Source organism: Stegostoma tigrinum, chromosome 2 (genome assembly GCF_030684315.1).
Source record: "Stegostoma tigrinum isolate sSteTig4 chromosome 2, sSteTig4.hap1, whole genome shotgun sequence".
NCBI lineage: Eukaryota > Metazoa > Chordata > Chondrichthyes > Orectolobiformes > Stegostomatidae > Stegostoma > Stegostoma tigrinum.
In genome coordinates, this window is record NC_081355.1 from 24,025,335 (window position 1) to 24,049,356 (window position 24,022).

General features: G+C 40.7%; 1 protein-coding gene across 1 annotated transcript in view; it reads right to left on the reverse strand.

Moving 5' to 3' along the window:
* The window catches only part of dap (death-associated protein), an 86,139-nt gene extending 62,450 nt beyond the window's left edge, over positions 1 to 23,689 (reverse strand). Inside the window, exons 1-2 of the mRNA XM_048549730.2 lie at positions 23,473 to 23,689; positions 15,148 to 15,247 (exon numbers count right to left, since the gene is read on the reverse strand). Of these exons, the coding sequence (XP_048405687.1) occupies positions 15,148 to 15,247; positions 23,473 to 23,527 (155 nt within the window). The 5' untranslated portion in view covers positions 23,528 to 23,689. The remainder of the gene's footprint in view (positions 1 to 15,147; positions 15,248 to 23,472) is intronic.
* Between the last annotated feature and the right edge of the window lie 333 nt (positions 23,690 to 24,022).

Sequence of the window (24,022 nt, forward strand, 5' to 3'; positions counted from 1 at the left end):
TGGAATGGATAATTTTTAAGGATAATTCCAGGTGTGATTTTTGAACAATGTAACATGACAATCAAATGTCTACCTTCTCTACCTGTATTTGCCCAAATCCTTTTCTGGAACTTGGACGCCATTAGCAAGACCAGCATTTGTTGTCCATCATCAAATGCCTTTGAGAAGTTTGAATAGCTGCAGTCAAGCTGATACAGGCTCAGACTCATTACAGTTAGGAAGGCAGCTCCAGGATCATCTTCAGCAAAAGAATGGCAAAATGGTTCTAAGCCAGGATAAATATCTGACACGAGGGCAACTAGCAGGGGATGGTGCTCCCTTTTGGAGGTGATCAGTTGCCTGAATGGCTGGTTTGCAAAACAGAGTGGCGCCAATAGCCCAGGTTCAGTTACCACTAAGGTCCTGCTGTTCGTTTGAGGCATGGTAACCCTCAGGTTAAACTCATCACTAGTCCATAATCAATGCTGAGGATTCCCAGGTCAGCTCCCTTTCAAATGTGCATATCCAACCATATCTAGTGAATCGATGTTGCAGGAATGACAGTGATGACACTGTGTAGGGCACTGAAAGATACAGCAAGCATAGCTATGTCTGGTTGTTGCTTGATCTGTCTGAGAGATAGCTCTTCCAGTTTTAGCACAAGCCCTCAGAGTAAAACTTCACAGTTGTCAGGGTCATTGTTTGTTTTTCCCTGCTAAGATCATTACCAGTTTTACTCTTTTTGACTTTTGACTACAAACTTGATGCTGAGTGACAACTAATAAATCAACCACGTTGTTGTGGGTCTGAAGTCACATGTAGGCCAGAGAGGGTACAGACAACATGAATGAACCAGAAAGATTTTAAGTGGCAATGACAGTAATTATTGGCCATGAAAATAGTCTTTTGAATTGAGATGTTTACTAATTTACTTACACAGGAAGTGGGAGCAACAGCAGGCCATTTGGTTCTTCAAGCCAGCTCCACTTTCAAGATCATGACTAGTGATATGACAATTGATCTGGTTTATAACTTCACTGCACCACTAACATCTCAACCTATCCTTAAGAGATATTTATTTGCCTTTGCTTCACTAACAGTTGGATTTTCATATTAGCAGCTTTGAAGCAAAAGGATGCTACATTTGGCTGCCGAGCTATGGGATGGTTGAGACTATAACAGTGACAGGACAATGCATGAGAAAAACATCAAATCATGCAATTTTACATAGTTGCAGTGCAAAAGCAGGCCATTCTGGCCAGATCAATTTCTCATACCATCTCCAAGCGCAACATTGTACTGAAAGTGCTCATAGTAGTATTCCGGTGATAGCTTTTGTTCTTTAGTCTACAGCATAACTTGTTCTGATCTGTCATTCCATGCTGGATTGTCCCCCTTCATTACAATTGGAGTTTTCTCCAAAACTAACATGGAAGCAAAAAGTATGGACCAGCCTTGCTTAAATTATTGGTATTATTGTTGTTTGTTCATGCTTAACAGACGTTCTGCACAGAATTATTGCACAATGCTATTGTCCTTCACTCAAGTTGTTAAATGCTGCTCCATCTTAACTATTTGAGCAACTTAGTGCCAAATACCAACCCATGAGAAACCTGCAACGTACTTTTCCAAAAGCATGGAATATAGCAGTTCATTCACATGATTGACCCCTGCATCAGTTAGCACAAGCAAAATCTCCAAATTAGGCTTATCTGTGCAACATATTTTCACGTGCACATCAACGGAATTTAATTTCTTCTGTACCTTTCTGTTCTTAGTCTCAATGCAAATGTTGGTTTGATTGAAGCCTGCTTCACAGATGTCAAAAATCTTGCCCCTCACTGACTACATTTTCCATCATTTTGGCTCACTACAACTTGGTCTCTCTCCCTGCTCCTTTGATATTGTCCCCATTTTTCCAGCAGCAACTTATGCCAACCTTTTCACCTCTTCAACCTAATGTCAAAACCCTCATTCTGCCTTCTGTCACCTCTGGATTCAATTATTCTAACAATACCCTGGTAAGTCTGCCATCTTTCACTTTCTATAAACTTCAAGTCTTATGAAGTTCTGCAGCTGGTATCCTGATGTCCTCACTGATGTACAATGGAAGTTTCTCACTGTCACCCGTTTAAAATACACACAGCTGTGGTTAAGTATCTTGGTCCATATGATCACATTTTTGCAGGTGACTTCAGTTCTACTAATCCCTTAAATTCTCCATTCTCTAAACTTTGACCTTTTGCCACTTCTGCCAACCCCACTCCTGAGACTCAACGGAAGCTGCTGTGCCTTCAGCCATCTAGGGCCTACACTCTTTAAAGTCCTCAAAACTGCACTTTGTCTCTAACTCCATCACAGCCCTCATGAAGCTGCCTAACTTAGACAAAATCTTTGCCACTTCCTTTAATCCCTCTAGCTTTGGCTCAGCTGCCATTTTTAGCCAATGATTTCTCCATCATGAGTAACGAGACTCTAGTTTTACATCAAGGGCCCATTATGAGTAAACAGTTGATCTTATTGATCACGGTCATCATTCTCAATTGGAGATCAAGACCATTACAAACAGGCCTGAGAGCAAATTCAAGCCAGCTCCATGGCTGAATCAGGTAATGGTTTATTTGTATTTCCACCTTCAAACTATACTCTTCAATAAGAGTTTTAGCTGGACAAGTCTAACACTCACTCCGGAAGCTCTTATTGTCCTAGCACCCAACATCTTTTAAAAGGAATGTAAATTCTATATCGTTTACCTGTGCTTCCAAATTTCCTTCCTGTTATAGGGTATCTGTTTTAGCTAAATGTTGCGTATAGCTGCTCCTGTCAGGATATTTGTTGATATTTTCTTATGCTCATCTGTCTTGCTCCATTCCCATGCAACAACTCTAGCTCAAATGCAACCACTCTGACGTTCATTATCCAACCACACCTGGTTTCGGCTGATCTGCACTGTCATCTAAGCGAGGTCTCTGTAGCTTTACATCTCTAGTAAAACAACTGATATAATGACTATTTTCCAGGATGTTACTTTAAAGAGTTATTGTTTGCCCTTGTAATTTCAATAATCTCTTCATTTGCCTTACAGTCTGCATATGGATTTGGGGCAAGCATTTTAGCATTCACATTTCAAAAGTCCTCTATTCTGTGCCCTACATCTTTACGTAATGTCCAGGCTGCTGAGACATACATGAAAATGGATAGAATGTAGCATATAAGAGAGTCTTTTCTCCTTGCTACAAGTTTGATTTTCCTTATTGATAACACATCTTTCATCCTCACAATATTACTTCAGGCTAATTTATATCCTACTTCTGCATCACACCTTCCATTTGGTAACATCATTTCTCCTATACAGGCAATCCTATTTACTTGTTCCAATGTGCTAGCATCCACTTCAACCACCACTCTAGTCTTTTTCTAATGTAATCCTTCTAACCTCTGTTGCTGTTGTCATAGTCATCTTTTACTGCTCAGACTCAATGCACATTCTAAACGTGGACTTTTTTGATTTATGATACTCTTTGCTTCTGAGCCTTGTGCTGTCAGGATGCAGCAAGTTTATTATTTTCTTGCTTTCAATTTTTATCCCTGGAAGTACACCTCATTCTCTGAATGTGTGCTGTGGGCACATTTGATAACAGTACACATCCTTGTTACACTTCTCTCTTCACTTGAAATGAATCAGAATAACCCCTTCCAGCTTCATATTTGCTATGTGGTTCCATTATAGACTCTAAATCTTTTTTTTAAAACTGTTAATGTCACATGTCATCAACACATCCAACTTCTGGTGATAAACATGACCAAAACGCATTTATGTTGTGTATGAAGAAAGGCTCAATGTTCTAGTTGACTTTAGTCGGTTTAAAAATTTCTTAGATTAAGTAGCCCCTCTATCACCCCAGTCTCTGCAGACAGCATTTCACCAATTTATACTTCAAAATATGCCATAATTTCTTCTCTGTGATTTTGAAAATCACTTGAATGAGTGGAGTCTTCAAGATTAAATGTTTTAAAGTGAATACCCTTCATTGCTTTAAGTCTGTAGGTGACAATAAATATTGAAAGCCTCAGACTACATGGAATGCATCTTCAGTGTGCACTTGATCACAAGTTTCCATCATATCTTCTGTTTTTTCAAGGGCTTTTAAGCTGTTCTGTTGTTACCTCATCTATGCTTGAAACTGAATATTAGAAAAGCTCCAAAGTTTTTTAACCTCTGATATAATCTTTGGTCTATTATTTGCCTCTGTATCTGAAAGTTTTCCTTAATTTGGATCATGGTACAATTCACTTATAAAATCTGTCCTCTTTTTGCCACTGCATCCCTTTCAAAAAATATTTCATTACATTTGTTTTACTACCCTTCTGCCAAATATTTCATCTTGGAGCATATTTTTGTGATTTTGTTTTCTTGTTCCAACATTTCTTCACACATCTCGTTAAACCATTTCCCTTTACCTTGTTTACATTTTTATTTTCAAAGGCATGCACTTTTCTATTAATTCCCTTTTCAATCGATGCTAGAATCTCATCAGTCCGTCATTCATTAGGCAGAACTTTTCAATGCCCACCCAGAGCTTCGCAGAGGAACAGAACTGGGTGGGGGAGCAAAAATCCTGCTTAAAGCTTTGCTAACAAGTTCCCAGAATCTTTCAGGCTGCTTGGTTTTCCTGACCTTTGTCACTGGGAATCAGCTTTGCATTTATTAGCATATCATGAATAGCTTACCTGCTGGAATTGTTCATGATAGGCATGATTGCTGCCAAACCAAAATGACATTCTATCTATCACACATTAAGTAATGCGGCACATGATATTTCAATGCTGGCGAGATGTTAGGTAAATAGGCTAAACAACCCAAAGAATGGAGAATAATATGAAAACAGCATAGCCCTCTTGGCTATTTGCAACAAAATAATGACCACATGCAACTTGTCCATGTTTGTAAAGTGCACAAGCTTGTTCAAGATTAGATGCTGTCCTGCAATTAGGTGACACTTGCCGTATAATCTGGAGTCTGTAAAGAAATTCACTAACCACCAATTTAGGATTGTCAGCTGGGCTCACAGCATGGCACACTTACCTGTGCACGAAACTACATATAGTAGCTTTCTATTCTTTGGAGTCAGAAATAACATGTACACGTACCATGTCTGTTTCAACTCAACAAAACAGGTAACAGTCCCTGACTGGAGTTAACCTGCCTGCTTTTAAACTTAAAAGGCTTGACAGTTAACTGTCAAATCAATATTAACTAGTACATTTTCCATGGCAATTCCTATACCAATCAGCATGCTCTCTCATACAGTTTAAATTGTTTTTCTCTGGAGTTGGTATTCTCAGGAACTGTCCGGATAGGTGCAATTGTTTTGCACAAATATGAAACCTCTCCATGTTTATCAACTCAAGTAAAATCTCAGTCAAGATAAAGTGTGAAGCTGGACGAACACAGCAGGCCAAGCAGCATCTCAGGAGCACAAAAACTGACGGTTTGGGCCTAGACGCTTCATCAGAGAGGGGGATGGGGAGGGGGTTCTGGAATAAATAGGGAGAGAGGGGGAGGCGGACCGAAGATGGAGAGAAAAGAAGATAGGTGGAGGACAGTATAGGTGGGGAGGTAGGGAGGGGATAGGTCAGTCCAGGGAAGACAGACAGGTCAAGGAGGCGGGATGAGGTTCGTAGGTAGGAAGTGGAGGTGCGGCTTGAGGTGGGAGGAAGGGATGGGTGAGAGGAAGAACAGGTTCGGGAGGCGGGGACGAGCTGGGCTGGTTTTGGGATGCAGTGGGGGGAAGGGGAGATTTAGAAGCTGCTGAAGTCCACATTGATACCATTGGGCTGCAGGTTTCCCAAACGGAATAGGAGTTGCTGTTCCTGCAACCTTCAGGTGGCATCATTGTGGCACTGCAGGTGGCCCATGATGGACATGTCATCTAAGGAATGGGAGGGGGTGTTAAAATGGTTTGCGACTGGGAGGTGCAGTTGTTTATTGCAACCCAAGCGGAGGTGTTCTGCAAAGCGGTCCCCAAGCCTCTGCTTGGTTTCCCCAATGTAGAGGAAGCCATACCGGGTACAGTGGATACAGTATACCACATTGGCAGATGTGCAGGTGAACATCTGCTTAATATGGAAAGTCATCTTGGGGGCTGGGATGGGGGTGAGGGAGGAGGTGTGGGAGCAAGTGTAGCACTTCCTGCGGTTGCTGGGGAAGGTGCCAGGTGTGGTGGGGTTGGAGGGGAGTGTGGAGCAGACAAGGGAGTCACGGAGAGAGTGGTCTCTCCGGAAGGCGGACAAGGGTGGGGATGGAAAAATGTCTTGGGTGGTGGGGTCGGATTGTAGATGGCGGAAGTGTCGGAGGATGATGCGTTGTATCCGGAGGTTGGTGGGGTGGTATGCGAGAATGAGGGGGATCCTCTTAGGGTGGTTCTTGCTGGGGTGGGGTGTGAGGGATGTGTTGCAGGAGACGTGGTCAAGGACATTCTCGACCACTGCAGGGGGAAGTTGTGGTCCTTGAACAGCGTGGACATCTGGGGTGTGCGGGAGTGGAATGCCTCATCCTGGGAGCAGATGCGGCGGAGGCGGAGGAATTGGGAGTCGGGGATGGAATTTTTGCAGGAGGGTGGGTGAGTGGAGGTGTATTCTAGATAGCTGTGGGAGTCGGTGGGCTTGAAATGGACATCAGTGTCTAGCTGGTTCCCTGAGATGGAGACTGAGAGGTCCAGGAAGGTGAGGGATGTGCTGGAGGTGGCCCAGGTGAACTTGAGGTTGGTGTGGAAGGTGTTGGTGAAGTGGATGAACTGTTCGAGCTCCTCTGGGGAGCAAGAGGCGGCGCCGACACAGTCATCAATGTAACAGAGGAAGAGGAGGGGTTTGGGGCCTGTGTAGGTGCGGAAGAGGGACTGTTCCACGTAACGTACAAAGAGGCAGGCATAGTTGGGGCCCATGCGGGTACCCATGGCCACCCCCTTTGTCTGTAGGAAGTGGGAGGAAGCGAAAGAGAAGTTGTTGAGGATGAGGACGAGTTTCAGTCATACAGTGCAAAGAATGGAAATCTGGCCAAGGCAGACACACAGGGCTGAACTCAAAAAGGAGTTTCAACTCAAAAGGGCACCTTTTGCGGTTATGTCCTTGTCCCATGTAATCCTCTAGTGAAAACTTCAAGGTGCATAAGCTGTAGTTCCTTTCACAGTGTATGTGAACCCTGCCAGATGTGAGAAAAGTACCATCATAGTGATGCAGTAATGTTTACTCATATGTGTAATGAGGTGACAGACAATGACTACATGAGGCATTTGACGGAGGTGTTTGGCACCAATTCTCCGAAGACAGAATCCTCTACAGCGGTTATCTTACAATGCTAAGTCATACTCATAGCAGCATGAAGCATAATCAATAGTACATGCCCTGGCAAAGCACAACAGACCACACATCTTCTTGTGAGCCAGGATCTCTTGAGCCATCTTTGCGCACTGACCTCAACAGCCACCTAGCTCCCCGTTACCAACTATAGGGAAAAAGAACATACTGTCTCTTCTGGACAGCCTTCAGGAGAACTTCAAGCGAGACATTGCTGAAGTGTGATACTACTTTTGTTACTCTTATAGATAAGATCTCCAGGATGGGTGGGGGTGATGAGCAGAGGGTGAGGGACACTCCAGGTTTGCAGAGAGTGAAGTGTTGTCTGCTTTCTTTTTAAGTAGCCTGTAATGTCCTGCTGGGCTTTAAAAATGTAGTTAACAAGCCTTCCCAATCGAAAAAGTCTTCACATTTCATTTCTTATCAAAAGGTTCTCTTTCTTTGAAGAGAACAGACTCAGAAGCTGACCACTCATGAGTTTAGGTGCATTCCATCATGGTTTTGTTTGCTTCATTAAGCAAGGGATTCTCCTGCTCCATCACTTTTTATAACAAAAATCAGTCTTCTGTATCTCCTATTCCTTGGAGGCAGTTCTTCGACTAACAGTGGGGCCTGTACTGTGCAAAGTCCCACAGACTTCACAGGAAACTAGATGTATTGCCTAATTACTCTCCTTCGATATGTCACACACCTTTCTGGCCTTTACGTTCTCAGCAAGTGCCCTATGAGCTTGGTAAGAACTTCAGTCCTGTTCACTGTTGCCAGATTTAGTGCACATTAGAAGAGGTGATAACCGCACACAAGTGAAGAAGTTGATAGTCTCTCAGTTCTGCATGGCTGTCGAATTCGGATCCTAAGACATGACCTCTGATGTGCACAACTAGCTACTTGGGAGTCATCAGTAAGAGCTGGAGAGTTGAGAGTCAATGGCCTCCTCTGCCCACACCTTCTTTTTGACATGGGTGTGCAGCTTTGCAGAGAATCAAGGATACTGTAGCACTAGACTTCAAAAACATCACTTGTTGCCAACTTGGGTATATAATACCTGAGGAAGACTCCCCTTGAAACAGCCTCTCTTATTATCCTGATGCAGCAAACTTATTATTCCATGTATATCTGGTAGATTTAAGTATTTCTTCCGACACCCTTCCTCCCACTTTCCTCAACAAAGTCGTTGTAGCTTCAACTAAAATGCGGTATGGCCATTCTGTGCATATAAATTAATCTTTCCCTTTTATTTTGCCCAGTCAAGCCCTTGTGATCCATCAATCTTGTGCTTCTAATTTAGTGTAGTTAATTAGCTTTCTCTAAGAATTTATAATCTGCACAACCCTCAGCCAAACTATAATACACATGGTCGCTTTAAATCCCTTCAGTAAAAAACACTCTTTTGCCATCACTATTGTAAAGTGTAATGGGACTCATTTAGAGCAATGTAATCTTAGATGTGTAACTGTCAAATCACAGACCAGAACTAAAACTACTTTAATTGTACTTCTGGATGACTCCATATGATAATGCATCACATTTACCCTTTTATAAATTGTACAGCTACTATTTATCTATGCGTCAAGAACTGCTCAAATCCCCAAGCCTTAGTTACCCTGCTTAAAATCTGTGTTCATTTAGCCAAAATATAAAACTGAATTATTAATTATATCTCCAATTCTTCACCCACTGCCAAATCTATAATCAGAATTAATTTTGACATCCTTTTACAGTTAGTTCATTTTATTCCATTGTTCTTCCTACAGTTAAATTCAATCCATATGCTGCTGCTTCTTTTAACATCACATTTCTTTTTAAGGAAAATCACAGAATAGATCTATTGTCAACAACGCTTTGAAATTTCAACAACATGTGAAGTGTCTTAAAAAAATCTCAAAGTACAATGCTGGTGTTAACAATGGGTTCTGTTCAATTAATATTTTCAATTTTACAAGCATTCACCCAAAGATGCAACACACCACAGCACATGCGTACTCTCAGGATGACCTTAATTGTGCAACTATCTTCCTTCTCCAAGGGAGTCAAGAGTACACAATCTGTGGCTGGAACAATTCACACCCTTTCTCAGCGATTTAAAACATCAAGTTTCCTTTCCTGGTGAATAAAAATAAGTCAATCCGATGAAGCCTTATTGATTTAAGAGGTTTTTAGCTAAATATTCCATACACTCACTTGAAAGTGGCAGCATCCAGTGTTAAGTTCCGCGTTGATAGAAACCTAAATATAATAAGTGCTTCAAGTGCAACAAAAATTTCTACATTTTATTTCGTCAACATTTTCCAAAGATATAACTCTAATACCATGTGCACATTATCCACATATTTACTGCTGTCAAAAGAACTGGTTTCATCTTTAAGCTAGATGTTTTTTTCTTATCAATAATAGTTCCTTCCAGCTTTAAGAACTTCATTCTTCTCCTACCTATGCATCCAGCTTCAGTAGTTATAGTTCCTTACATCCTTTGGTCAATATGCTCCACTCACTCTCAGTCTTTAGTTTCATAGTCAGAGTATTCCCGCAGAGAGAAGCCCTTCAGCCCACACTGTCCATACCAGTCTGTCAAGTACTTGTCTAGTCTAACCCCACTTCTCAGCTCTTTCCCTGTTGCCTCATACATTATGGCATTTCAAATACTATATTCATCCAAATACTTACTAAATGGTGCAGTGGTTCCCACCTCCACCCACCTTTCAGACAGTGAGGTTTCAAGGACCTACAGTCTCTGGGTGAAACAATTCCTCAGCTCCCCTCTAAATCTTACCTTAAATCTATGCTCCATGGTTACGGACCCCTCTTAAGGAGAGAGTGTCTTCCTATTTATGCTCCTCAATTTTGTCGGTTCAATAAAGTCTCACCTCAGCCTTTTCTGCTCCAAAGAAAAACATCCTAAGCTATTTGGTCTCTCTTCATTGCTGAAAGTCTCCATTCCAGGCTACATCTTCATGAATCTCCTCAAAAATCACCTCCTTTCTATAATGTAGCAATAACAACTGCACACAGTACTCCAGCTGGGTCTTAACTAGTGTCTTAACCATTGTAACCTTCTTGCTCTTATAGTCAACGCTTCAGTTAATAATGGCAAGTATCCTATATGTCTCCCTAACCATGTTATCTGCCTACCCTGTTGCCTTCAAGGATCCATGGACATGCACACCAGGGTCCCTTTAATCTTCAGTACTTCCCAACGTCCTACTATTCATCACGTACTCCCTTACAGCTCACACTTCTTAGGATTAAACTCCATCAGCCAATATTCTGCCCATTCAACCAGCTCATCTATACAGTTTTCCTTTTCACTACTTTCTATACTGCAACTTTGAATGTCATCTATGAGCCAACTGTTCAAGCCTCCTACGTTGGTGATTAGATCGTTAATATACCATCAAGCAGCAAGGCACTCAGTGCTGAACCCTGCAGACACTATTGGACGCACGGTTCCAGTCACAAAAACAACTTTTAACCAGCACATTTTGTCTCCTGTCACTAAGCCAAATTTGGATCCAATTTGCCAAACTGCCCTGGAGTCCATGAGCTCTTTCCTTCCCATGTGAGCCATTTCAAGAATCTGAAAGAAGTCTATGTGAGCTATAATCACATTACCCTCATCTACATAGCTAGTTATTTCCTTGAAAAAGGAAAATTAAGTTTGTTAGACATGATTTCCCTAACTAAGCAACGGTATTCTTGATTTATCGTTGCCTCTCCAACTGGTGATTAATTCTGCCCCTCAATTCTTTCCAAAAGTTTTCATATCTGTGATGCTAGATTCACAGGCCTACAGCATGCTGGTTTATCTATACCACCCTTCTTGAAAAAGGTGCCAAGTGCCACATTAGATGCCTCCCACCTGTGTTTTCACTTTTCCTGTGATCAGAGAGGATTCAAAAATTAATGTCAGGATTGTTACAATCTCCTCACTCACTTCTCACAGCAGCCTGAAATGCATCTCATCTGGATCTGGGGGCTTATCCACTCACAGGCTAACTAAAACCACTATGCCTCCTTCCTCTCACTACTAACTTGTTCACATATAGCACACAGCCCCTCCCAGATTTCTATACCTACATCATACTTCTCTATGCTGAATACAGATGCAAGGTACTCACTCAAAATCTCATTCAAATTCCAGCTCCACACAGATGGTCACTTTCCTCCCTAGTGGGCCTCAATTTTTCTGTAATTGGCTTCCGAATATAGTTTGGATTTTTCTTTATTTTATCTGTCAATGTTTTTTTTTTTACACGCTCTGACTTCACTCTCCTAATTTAAGCAATCCTTTGCACTTTCTACACATCTTTAGAGCTTTGGTACCTACCATAGTTACACTTTATTTTAAAAAAATCCCCCTACAATCTAATTCAGTGCATTCCCTGATATCCAAGGTTCCCTGGCTTGTTGACTCATTCAAGAGGAACGAGGAAGAGGTATGTTAGTCTTGCACTCTCTCAAAGTCTTTCTGAAAAACTCTCCCTGCTCTGGTGTAGATTTTCCTATAAGTAACTGCTTCCAGTCTTCTTTGGCCGTGCTTCTTTACTTCATATCTATCTTTGTCTTTTCCATAACTCAGTAAGATTTAAAATAGTTATGGTCACTATCACCACTAATAACTAAAATTATGTTCAGCACCACCCCTTCTCTTCCAGGGCTTCCTACAGACTTGCCTAAAAAGCTCTCCTGGACACATTTTAAGAATTCTGTGAAATCTAAGCCTTTCATTCTTTCTATACCAGTTAATACTGGGAACGTTGAAATGCCCTAGTCCCTATTATTTTATACCCCCAAGTTGCTTATATATCTGCCCTTATCTCTCTTGGGCTATTGGGTGTCGTATGTGCACTCTCAATAATGATTGTCCACTCTTTACTGTTAAGTTCTATCCATACGGTGCCAATATTATCCCTCCTTAATTTAGCAAGTGACTCCTCGATCAATATTGTGACAGCTCTTCCTTTATATACCTTTCTCCATCTCACTTAAAGATCTCATAACCCTTTCCCTGTTACTAGCCAAAATCTTAGAGATTTGAACAGTGAGGTCCAGGCTACTATTTGCAAGCAGCCCAGGAGAAAAAAAAAGCACACAGAATTTTAAATTTAAATAGCGTTGTTTTCAATTTGTTTGAATATCCAAAGATTAGTTACATAATTATTACATATAGGGAAGAAGGATTATGACCGAGTAGGGTTGCTGATAGAAGAGGTCTTATGATGAAACTTCAAGAGACTCAGCCAGAGTAATATTTCTACTTTATTGACTAGAGCTGGCTTCATCTAACATGAGATTAAAGACCTTTATGGGCTTATTGCCCATCACGAATTGTCCTGGAGATGCAGTATAATTTTAAATAATATCTACACATTTTATTCTCAGCGCAGCCATTTCAGATGGGCGGAATGCTCATTACAAAGTGATGATAATCTAAAAAGCATTGCCTATGAAATCGATGGAAGCATTTCAACAACATTCAGAAAGGAACTGAATAAATACTTTAAAAGGAAAAATTTATAGGGCTATGGATAAGGGGCAACATAGTTGGACTTAACGATAGTTCTTTCAATAGCTAGTACAAGTAGCATTGGCTGAAAGGTTGTATCATTCTATGATTCGACAGCAGGTTTCAGCATTTGTTAAATTAGTAATGGATGATAAAGAGATGGCAGACAAATTGAACTGATATTTTGTATTGATCTTTGCTTCAGGATACATGAAATAGCTGTAAAACAAGAATTGAAGGAAGGGAGGAACTCAAGAAAATATCAAAGGATGCGTCATAACCTATCTCTCTGCCTTTGAAGACTGTTATGCTTTATTGTGAGGGTAATAGCACATAAGCGTAGGAAGGTTACACTTCAGTTAGACAGGGCATTGGTCAGACCACATCTGGAGCAATGCTTACGGCACCAGTCACCATAATTACAGAAGGATGTTAATCTTTTAGCAGCTATTCTGAGAAGGTTTATTAGATCAGCACCTGAAATGAGCAGATTGCCCAATAAGGAAAGGCTAGACAGTCTAGGCCTGTACCCTCTGGAGTTTAGAAGTCGGAGGTGACAAAATTAAACATAAGAGACCTTCTGAGGTCGGAGTGTCTTTGGAATTCCTTTCCTCTAAAAGGCAATGGATGCAGAATCTAAATTTTTTTTTCCCCCCCACAGAGGTAGAGAGATTCTTGGCCACTAAGTAAACGATTGTCACAGACAGTAGAGTTAAAAATCAGATCAGCCATAATCTTATTGAATGGTGGAAAAGGCTCTAAGGACTGAATGACACTTCTTCCTATGTTTGTAGGTTTCCTGGCTCGGTACTCTAGAATAGGAAGTAACGTATTTTGCTGAGGAACCTCAATATCGCTAAGAGTTAGGTCAATTCCATGAGACTTTCAGCACTCACATTTATTTTTAAAATAACCAAAATCCAAACAAAAAAGGTTATAGAATGGATTTAGCAAGCGGAGGAAGTTTTAATTTCATCTGGTAAGATTAAACAGATTTCCCATGTTTGATTTTACCTTGACAACACAACTGAAGGCAAGGCCAACTGAAGGCAAGGCAAACAAAAATTATAGCTGATCAATGCACTGAGTACTGATTCACCATACCCCTTCAAGACTGAAATAGTGATTGACTTTTGAATGGTACAGAGATCACATTATACAAAAAAGGTACGTTAAGGCTCAGTTCGCAACAAACAACTACACCTCCCAGTCGCGAGTCATTTTAACTACCCCCACCCCACCACTCCTCGGATGACATGTCCATCCTGGGCCTCCTGCATTGCCACAATGACGCCACCTGAAAGATGTAGGAGCGGCATCTCATTTTTCTTGGAAACCCTGCAGCCCAAGGGTATCAATGTGGAATTCACAAGCTTCAAAATCTCCCCTCCCCCTACTGCATTCCAAAACCAGCCCAGCTAGTCACCACCTCCCTAACCATTCCTCCCACCTCAAGCCCCACCACCATCTCCTACCCACTAACCTCATCCCACCTCCTTGACCGGTCCTTCCTCCCTGGACCGACCTATCCGCTCCCTAACTCCCCACCTACATTCACCTTCACTGGCTCTAACCCTGCCTCTTTGACCTGTCTGTCTCCTCTCATCCTATCTTCTCCTTAATCCATCTTCGATCCGCCTTCCCCTCTCTCCCTATTTATTTCAGAATCCCCTTCCCCTCCCCCATTTCTGAAGAAGGGTCTCACCTGAAACGTCAGCTTTCCTGCTCGTCCTGCTGTGTTCATCCAGCTTCACACCGTGTTATCTCTTGTAACCACGGTCTCCTCAGTTGGTTTTCTTTGTTAAAATCACCTAAAAGGAGTTGTGAGGAATTGACCACAATTGTTTCCTCAGTGGTTTGGGAGTTTTCTCTTTTATTCTGTCTCTAAAGAGGTTGCTGGATGCATGGAGTTAGAAAGTGACTGGATGCTTTGCCTTGATGCTATAGGGTTGGAGAGGCTAGATTGACACACTGGCTTTAGCACCTAGTCAATTCCATTTATTCATAGTGCCACAACAGGGGTTTAGAATATTTCTGAAATGAGTTATACCCTTGTTGCCCCTTTATGAACAAAAACCTGTAGTACCCAGGCTTGATGCACATCCACAAGTGAGACCAGAGCAAGCTAGACAGTGCAAAAAGTCTTTTCATGTTGCCAAATTTTCTTAATTGTGGCATTATCACCTATACACTAATCCCAAGCTAAATCAACTGCAGCAAGTTAAGACATTAAGACATTACATCAACTCCAGCCCTTCTTTTTACAGCACATTTATCACTTGTTCCACTCGGAGATAAGACAGTCTCACCTGTTGCTTTCCCAGTCTTCACTCTCCTTATCTTTCTCTGCTGAAGCGTGGGTCACAGGGCCTTGATGTTTCTTCACAATTCGCATACCACCTGCTTTGACTAAAGACACAGCAGACAAATAAGAAAGCAAATAAAGGCAGGCAGCAAGAGAGAGAGAGAGAGAGAGAGAGAGAGAGAGGACAACAGGTAGGAAAAGGTTGGGGGAGGATGTTTGGATGGGCAGGTGGGGCAGGTAGTGGGACTTAAAAGAAAATGAATAATAACATTTTACAAACTGCAGTCAAATTGGATGTTAAAATCATAAAATGAAATAATTTACTCCTGAAAAATATCAGTAATTCCTTGTTTTGTGTGGCTGAGTGCACAAGGTGCAGTTTATACTTTCGAGGCATGAGCTTTCCCAGAAGTACCAATTCTGCATTTACCTAGTCACCCACATCTCTGGTGGTATATGGATTCTTCTCAAGACATGAAACTAAACATCTTCCTGAATTGGCAAAGTTAAATTTTGCTGCATTAATGCACCCACTCATGGGAAAACTGGATTAGAGTTGGAGATGATCTAATGAGTCTGGCTTTATAGGGAGTAGTGGGAGGGAGTGTAGGTAAACAGTAGAACGAAGTGGAAGAAAACAGCGCTTGAAGAGAAAAATAAATAACTTGCTTTTATAGTGCACTGTCGATGATTGCAGGGCACTCCAAAGTGCTTTACAGCTTTTAACATAATTTTGAACTCCAATCAACATTGTAATGTACTTGGAAAAGGACAGCAAGCTTCCTGAATAGATTTCAGCATTTTCCCAACGACTGATATCAGACTAACTCAGCTGTAGCTGCCCATTTCTTCTTCCTCTTTCAAATCTGCTGCGACAATGGCAGAAATTTTGGAAAATTATAGTCCGTATACCCATTACGGCTGAACTTATTTCTTTCAGCACCTTGGATACTAGCCATCAGGTCCTGGGAATTTGTTAGATTTTAGTCCCAGGTTTCTCATACTTTCTCTCTTATATTGGTTACCTTATTTTTCTCACTCTTCAGTACCAAGTTATCTTATGTTCCCACCATTTCTTCAATTTACATTCTGATTTCTCCCCTCTCTGCCTCTAAAAGGTACTAATCAATGTTCACTCTAGCCTTTTTACATGCTTACAAAAGCTCTGACTGTTTTGTTTTAAATTTTCCTGGCTAGTTTACTCTAATTCTATTTTTGTTATCGTTATAGTCATCTTTTTAGTGGCATTTTCCTTAAAATTCCCAGACTTGCTACTATTCTTTACAATGTTACAAGTCTCTTCTTTAAATCTAATACTATCCTTAACTTAATGAGTAAGCCAATGAATATGATTTTCTTGCTGAGTTGTTGCTTAATAGAATGTGCATTTGAACAGTTTGAATTGCTTCTTTGGAAGTGTTTCCTACTATTTACAGCCAAACCCGTTAAGTCTGTCTCCCAAGACAACGTGAGCCATTTCTCTTAATAATCACGTAACTAGTTCAAGATTCTTGTTTGTGACTGGAATGTGTTGCTTTCAAATTTAACATGGAATTCAATTATATCGTGGCCCCCAGCCCTAGTGGATTGTTCACCAAAGTTACTACTTGTTGTTGCCCCTTTATTTAAATACTAGATCTCCTGTTGATTTCACAGTATATTGTTCCAAGGAAATTGTCTCAAAAACATTCTACAAACTCCTCTAAGATCAACTTTTCCAATTTAATTGGTCTAGCCTACAAGAAGATTAAAGACTCCCACAATTATTGCATTCATTTTGTTACATATTCCGTCAATTTCTTGTTTAATACTCTTAATGGTATGATACTTGTAGGGGCCTGTAAACTACATTCACTCATGTTTTTGATTTTTACAATTCCTAATCTCCATCTATTCTTATTCCACTTCACGATCTTATGAGCCACGATCTTTCACTATTAATGCCGATCTTCCGCCTTTTCCTGTCTTCTACTTTGCCATTCTGTATTTTCAAATTATTTTGTATGCTGGGATATTTGTTCCCCAAGCATTCATGTCTTGGTAATGGCAATTGCATCTATGCGGTCTGACCTGCTGTACTTTTCCAGTCTCACACCTATATCGTGGGCTGAAGGGCCTGTTCTGTGCTGTACTGTTCTATGTTCTATAGACTCTAATTTCCAGCATCTGCAGTCCTTGTTGTCTCCACCTCTTTTTGTGCCACTACTTCAATTTATCATATTGTAAATTCTGTGTGATTCAGAGAGGACTTTTCATTTTGTTTTTAAAAAACTATTCCCTGCAAGAAACTGATCAGTTGAAGAATAGTTGCTGGCAAATTCTGTCCCTTGGTGTCTCACTTTTTTATTCTCAGCTGTATCTTGACCTTTTTTCCCCTTTGGATTTCTAAACTCCCCATTATTCAAGCCCTTCCCATTCGAGCGCACTCAGGGGTATAGCTCAATTCTTTGTAAAACAGATGGAAAACACAGGAAAGATCTAGACCCAAAATGTCAGCTTTCCTGCTCCTCTGATGCCGCTTGGCCTGCTGTGTTGATCCAGCTCTAAGCCTTCTTAAAATCACAGGTGTACAAGTCACGTGGAATGGCATTTGGCATACAGACAGACCGAGGGAGAGGAGGGAGGGAACATAAAACAACATTGGTGCCCTCTGATTTGTTACATGCTTTAATCTGCCTACGCAACGTTTATTTTCCAACTTTAAAAAGGACAAGTTACAATGGTGTTTTGATAACAGATAAATTAATTATATATCAAGTTTCGCAGCACTGGTACGGTCTAACTTTCAAGTGTGAAACTATACAACTGACTTTAGGGGTCACAACAGGTTTAACCAGTGCGCATTTCTGATATCCAATAGGAAACAGAATTATACATCTATTAAATGGTGATTCAGGTATTAAATTTAACAAAAAAGCCAATTCATTTCTTTTGAAAATATAACCTAAGAAACTAAAAAATAAAACTATTACCATGTAACCACAAAAGTGTCAAGGCCTTCCATTATGGAAGTGAAAAATTTTGTCCTCTGCTGACAGAATACTTATTGAACAAGTGCAAGTGCCCCTTTTATAATCAGTTGCCTTTTACCAAGGCAAAAATTATATTCTAATCCTGCCTTTCAGATGAAAGTCACTTGTGGGCTGAATATTAAACTGCTTTCAAGCCAATTATGTAATCGTTCCTCACATCATCCTTGGAGATTGTGAAGACAGTATAGAAACACTTCTGTCTATGTGCAGATTAAAATAGGAAACCAAACAGCACCAACACACAACCAAGGTCAATTAGTTAATTGGAATTGGGATTTTATAGTTTACAATAACATCAAGGTCAAAATACATGATAACTTTCCTGGGTTTTTAGAAGTTACCAAACTGCCAAAATCAACTTAAATTCTGATTAAAAGAAATGCAACACCATTTTTCTCTCTCAAATACCAACTAACCTGTCTACTTTCCAACATTTTTTGATATTTCATCGATCATACCTGTGCTGGCTGTTTGAAAGTGAATTGTGCTTAGACTCACATGCCCGCTTTTTTAAGTCCACAACCTTGCAAGTTCCTCATCACGGACCTGCCTGACTCCTTTCTTAAATTATTTATAGAATTAGATTCCAACATCTTTCAGATCATGGTAAGTCAGAATTTTAAAAATAACAAACAAACATACATTCTCATTTTGCTGCCAGATCTTTTGCCAATGAACTAAAATCTCTGACCTCTGGTTACTGATCTGCTCACCACAGAGAATACTTATCTATTTATCTAAACATCTCAGCATTTTAGAAATCTTCAAAAGAACACCTTTTAAAATCTCTGCTCCAAGGAGAACAGTCTGAATGTTTTCAATCCCTCCTCATAACTGAAGTTTACTAGAGAACGGACTGTCTCTATATCATTTCATGGTGCTGAATTTAGTTTACCCCACTCCAGTTGAGGTCTAACCAGCGAATTATGAAGCTCTAATGATTAACTGAGTTCTATAAGTAGAAACAGAATATAAACACAAATAATCCATGTTTGTTTTATTTTTCAGGATATATAATACCAAGGTCCCACTGCTCATTTACACTGTATAAACTGGTGCATGCCATATGTTTGCGAACTGTAGCAAGTTCTCTTCCCAAGCTACTCCTCTGAATGTAAACATTTATTTCTGCACATTATGAATTCCAGCTATCACAGTATGTCAGCCTGAACTTTACAGTTATGACATTGCCAACCTCAGTCCACCTACAAACTCTAGAATGCTGCCCATCATGTCAGAGATCAGATTGTTCATATAAATTGCCAAGTAAATGCAATCGAAAACTGATCAGTAGAGGACATATTTTCAAATTACCTTCTAGTCCTAAAACCATCTACCTACCACCAGCCTTCTTGTTATTCAGCAATCTTATATTCACATCATCATTTTCCTTCCATGGTTTCCATTTTCTTTGTAAGCCTATGTGGTACTTTGCTATGTGACTTCTGCAAGTACATGTATAAAATAGCTCGCACACTGACCGACACTGTTTCACTTTAGTGACACTTGGCCTCAATCATTCCAGGTATTAAGTGCTTGGGCAAAATCAACCTACAATTTACAACCAGAAAAATTAAAAGTCCATGGTTTAACAAAAAAAATCAAAAAGTGGTCACTTGCTACAGCACATCCAAAAGTTCAAACAGGCTCAAACTTATAGCACAGAAGGACATTGAGTCCACTGGGTCTGTGCCAGCTTTTCAGAAAAGCTGTTCAATTTGTCCCACTTCCCCAAAAATTTATCTCCTTTAAGTATTTATCCAATTAGGTTGGTGCTACATTGTGAAAAAAGGTACATTTGACTAACTATTAGATCCAGTGTACAGCTTCAGCTGCCAAGAGGGAATACCTAGCGGACATGATGAGCAAATGGCTGCCATCTATGCAGTTAGAGGATACTTCACAAATCTAAGAACATGAATGACACTAGCAGCCATGCAAATTTTTCATTCAAGTGACTCTGTATTACCTCATACTATATTTCCTACTACTAGTTTCATTGTGCATTGAAGTCACGTCCCTTCAAGTAAACATTTACTGTTTGGGCACACCAGAACTGACAGTGTGGTAAAAGATCAATAAAAACTACAAACATAATGATTCTCTCTGCCACTGGGGAAAGTTAACTTGCGAACGTGTGCATCTGCAGGTCAACCAACTCCAAACATCTCTTGGGAGCTGTTTTCAAACAAAATGATTTCTTTCAAGGTCTCGCGTCTGATTGTCACAGCAATCATCACTCATTGCAAACAGGATTCTGGTGGAAACTTTCTGAAGTGCCAGTGTGCATGAATATGAGAAGCTGAGATTGAAGATTTAGATGCAGCTGTTCTAAGACCAGGGAGGTATGAGTGCTGTTCAAGTGTTCCAGAGATGTGTAAAATAGTAGAATCATCTAACAGGTTAAAATGCTCACTTGTCACAAAAAGTAGCTTCCAAACCACTGTTTATGGCACAAACACACAACCGAGGCAAACGATACAAGCTACATCATCAAATCACTCAGTCCGGTGGTAGAAAATTTAACCCAATGAGAAGGAGATTTACAGCCAACACAAATGCAAAGATGACATAACTTTAAATAGTCTGTGTCACAAAGAGAAGAATGACATTAAAAATGAGAAAAAAGGAAGTTAAACTCATTTCACCAAGCTCAACGCTGCTTTTCTTGAAAGTACATCATGGTCTGTGAATCTACAGGCAATGGCCTTCCAGCTCCAACTAAGCCATCCTTCAACATAGCACACTTTACTGAACGACATCATATTTGAACACAGCCATCCAATGCAAATAGGGTAGTCAGAGCAGGAGTTGACTGACAGTCTGGAACAGGAGCCTAAGTCCTAGCTGATGTTTCCCTTCCCCACTCGAGGCAAAAAGGACTGACTATGCTTTCACACTGCCAGAGTGTATAGTATCTCTGACATCAGACATTTATTGTGTAAAAAGGTTTTTACTCATCTCCTCTGGTTCTTTTGCCAATCACTTTAAACAGGCGTCTTCTGGTTCTTAACTCGTTAAACAACCGGGGGAAAAAGAAAAGCTCTTCTATCGATTCTGCCTGCAACCTTCAGGGTTTGATCACTTTTCTAGGGCCACAGATTCACCGGTCTATTCTTTAATTACCTTCTATCCATTTAATTTATTTTACTTAGAAACACGAATGTTCTCTGCACCCCCTTCAATGCCTTTAAATGCTTAAAATTCTTGCGACAACTCAACACAATATTTCAGGGGAATCTAAACCAGTATTTCAAAATGGTTCACCATAATTTTCTTGCTTATATGTTCTTCTCAATTCATAAGTTAATTTTAGTCAACTTGATTCATCATGCTGTGACACAATGCAGGAGGGGCTTGAACGTGGAGCTTTGGGCCAGTGGTAGAGACACTACCATTGCATCATAGCAGCCCTTCACCTTCATTTATAAAGCCTTGGATCCTGTATGCCTTATTAACTGTTTCTTCAACCATTACTGCCATCTTCAGTGATTTGTGCATCTATATTCCAGGTTGACTCTTTAGAATTACAGCCTTCACATTCTATTGTCTTTTTTGTTCTGCATTTTGTGACGTAAACACCTCAGTTCTCTGCATTAACATTTCATCTCCCAAATGTCTGCCCATTCCAATGGCCTGTCGATGTACCCTTGAGGTTAAACATGCCTCCTCACAGATCACAATACTTTGAAGTATCGCATTATCTGCAAAGCTTTGCAATACATTCTGCAAACCGAGTTTAACTCAGTAACATTAATCAAAATCTTTTCAAACTTTCCACCTGGAAAGCAGCAACAAGGAGTGGGCTCTACAAAATGAAGGTGTCCTCTCTCCAGCTTCAATTTCATAAAATCTTATAAAGTCTAATTAACCGTTGAGGGAAAGCCCACTACAGGGTGAGGTGTGGCAACAGCTACTGCTGAAAGGGTCTCAAACACTGTCTGGAATATTGGCTCCCCGCCTGGTAATAGGAGGTTACCTCAGGCAATTACCTGGCTCCATCACCTGTAATGAGGTAAAGCGAACTAAGAACTTCACAGGAATGTTATCAAACAAACTTGAGATGAAAATAGAACAAAGGGCAGGTGTACCAAACTAAAGGTGTAATGAGGCAATTCAAAAAGGAGAGACAGATACAGAGGACAGAGGTTTAGGGAGGCAATTCAGAATTTAAAGCCCAAGCTAACAATTCATAAAGTGATTAAAAGTCAGGGGTGTAACGAAGTGTACAGTTTTCAGAAGTGGTAGGACTGCAAAGACCTCTGAGGATGCCAAGATTGGAGAAAGGTTTGGAGGTTGGGCAGGTCAATGGCCATGAATGAATAAATTATTCGGTATGACAGGTCAGCACAACATCGAGGGCCAAAGGGCCTGTACTGTGCTGTAATGTTCTATGTTCTATTCTATAGAGTAATCCATCCTAACTGCTAACTCCACTAACCTCTCAAAAACTACCAGTCTGGTGAATTTTGTGCAGCACTTACATTACTTTACTTTTCATAACTAGTTTATTTTCAGGAACCATACATACTTCTAAAATCATTACTTATGAAACACTAAACTTTGTACCAGATACATTCAAAATCTCAAACACCCAAAACATCCATAGACACCAAGGGTTCCAGCATTGTGCCAGCTTATACTTCCATAAAAATCATAACATATAGGAGTAGAATTGCACCATTTGGCCCACCGAGTCTGTTCTGCCATTCAATTACAGTTGATATATTTCTCAACCCCATTCTACCTTCTCCCTGTAACCTGCACTTTTTAAAAGAAAATTATAATCAATATTTAGGCCAGCATATATTACCCATCCCTAATTGGTTTTCAACATATAGCTTTTTACTGACAGATGGATTTTAAACCTCCCACTAACAAAACATATTCCGAAATATCCAAGATCAGGATTTTAATTAATATCTTTAAAGAGCAGGTGTGAACAAGTTATCAGAGCAATGTGGCAACCTCTGATCACTGTTTCTTATCGGTGGCCTTTTAAGGTATCACTCTGGAACAGACATTTCTGAAGCCTTTGGACAGGAACGAGAGCGAAATCTTACTCTCATTGCAACAGAACCACTTTAAGTCTTTTTTCGGAATTGAAATCTCAGTCACCACTACACTCAAAAGCTTAAACACAGCCGAAATCCACTGATCTGTACGATTGCATCACTTCGACTTTCTCTTCCTTACTTAGGTGAACTTTGCAGCCAATATTCCAGATAGAGGGTAAACAAAGTGATTATATGATGCCTTAAACTGCCCGTCCTGACATTCACGGGTTAAATACGTACCGGCAGGAAGGTGCCCAGCTTTGGTTTCCACTTTCGCCTTGGGAGGTGATGACATGCTTGCCCCTCAGATACTTTCACTCACCCTCTGCTACAAAGTGACAACGTGGCTACTGGTAAACAGCAGCTCGCTACAGCATCCGAGCATGCGCACATCCCAATTCCTCCTTGCCCCAAGTCCATCCATCCGTGTCATCACGCGCTGGGAAGGAAAGGGCTAAGGGAACGTATGCCGTCACCGCGCAGTCGCAGTGTGGGATCATGACGTCAGGGTATTTGGGAGGACACAACGTGGGAATGCAGGGTGCCATTGTGATGTCATTCGCAGGCCACCCACTCGTAGAAGCTGCTGAAACACGAGAGTCCAATCACATTGGAAGGGCAGGCGCTTGGTTTGAACCGGGAGGTGTCGTCAGTAATCTACACCCCGGGTCATCTCAGGTGTTTGCTTTGGAATGGTCGGGGTTGAGACTCCTCAGTATTAAAACGCACTCTGAAATCCCTAGCATAAGAATTTTGAGTAATACTTTCCAAAGTAAATAACAGCAAATTA